Source organism: Myotis brandtii, unplaced genomic scaffold (genome assembly GCF_000412655.1).
Source record: "Myotis brandtii unplaced genomic scaffold, ASM41265v1 scaffold374, whole genome shotgun sequence".
NCBI lineage: Eukaryota > Metazoa > Chordata > Mammalia > Chiroptera > Vespertilionidae > Myotis > Myotis brandtii.
In genome coordinates, this window is record NW_005364372.1 from 1620830 (window position 1) to 1621961 (window position 1132).

At 57.4% G+C, this 1132-nt stretch overlaps 1 protein-coding gene across 1 annotated transcript in view; it reads left to right on the forward strand.

Annotated features, from left to right (window-relative positions):
• RAPGEF5 (Rap guanine nucleotide exchange factor (GEF) 5) overlaps positions 1 to 1124 on the forward strand; it is a 199888-nt gene extending 198764 nt beyond the window's left edge. Inside the window, exon 26 of the mRNA XM_014544637.1 lies at positions 866 to 1124. Coding sequence (XP_014400123.1) covers positions 866 to 984 — 119 coding nt within the window. The 3' untranslated portion in view covers positions 985 to 1124. The remainder of the gene's footprint in view (positions 1 to 865) is intronic.
• The last annotated feature ends 8 nt before the right edge of the window (positions 1125 to 1132 follow it).

Here is a 1132-nt window from a genome sequence, read left to right on the forward strand (position 1 = left end):
TCACATTGTCCTCCACGGCCCAGCTTAGCCTCCGGGGCCCCAGGGTTGGGGTGGGGGTGGATGTGTTTGTTTCTGAGTTTGGGAAGTGAGCCTGCCCCATTGTCCGGGCCCCCTTATCTCTGGTTCCTTATCAGAGCTGCCACCAGCGGGGCACATGTGTGTTCACAGTGCACCCGAAGCCGGGCGGCCCCATGGTATTTAACCACCCGGGTCCTGGATGGGGAGTGGAACCCTCGCCTCGCCTTTCACGGGGTGGATGTTAGCCCAGCCGCGTCCTTTAGGGACCTGCAGTGCCTGTCAGCCATGCCTTACGTTTAGTTCTGTGATATCCGTTCATTTAATGGGTCCCTTCATTTTTTCCCCCAAAAATAAAGACACCAAAAAGAATTGTGTCTGTGCACTCACCAGGTGAGCAGTGATTTCCCACAGCTCCAGACTGAGATTAAGAGCCCGTGAGAGCCATCGAAACGGGCATGTCTTGTGACCTGGGACCTCAGACCACGGACCCGGGAGCCACAGGGCCCGGGTTCGAGTCCCACGCGGGCACTCACTCGTGTGTCTGTGCTGTTTCCCCTCTGAGAGGGGTGATAACCCAGCTGCTGAAGGCTGTGTCTCGTTAGGTAGTAAACACCACAGACATGTCGGTAAGACAAACACCTTGCCGGGTCTAAACACCTGACCAAGGAACCTAGTCCGGGCTGAGAACGCAACTGCCCGGTTAGCATCGAGAGCTCCTCTGGAGTCTGACTCACAGTCTGCCTGGTGGGTTTACACTGAGCCTTACTGTGGGGTTGACTGGGATTCAGCCAGAACATCACCACGCTCATGAGATTAACTGGGGTTTTTTTTTCCCTCCAAAACTTAGGAGGGGACATGTCTCCAAAAGAGCACCAGGAGCTGAAGTCCTACGTCACCCACCTGTACGTCATCGACAGCCAGCAGGCCCTGTTCGAGCTCTCCCACCGGATCGAGCCCCGCGCGTGAGCCCAGCCGCACCCCCCTGAGCACCTGCAGCTCTCCCGCCACAGGACGTCCGTGCCCAGCACGTCCCTTTCCTGGGAGAAAAGAAGCTGCTGAGTTTTATCAGTAACTCACGAGACATGCTCCAGCCACCCGCGGTGGGGAAGGGCCT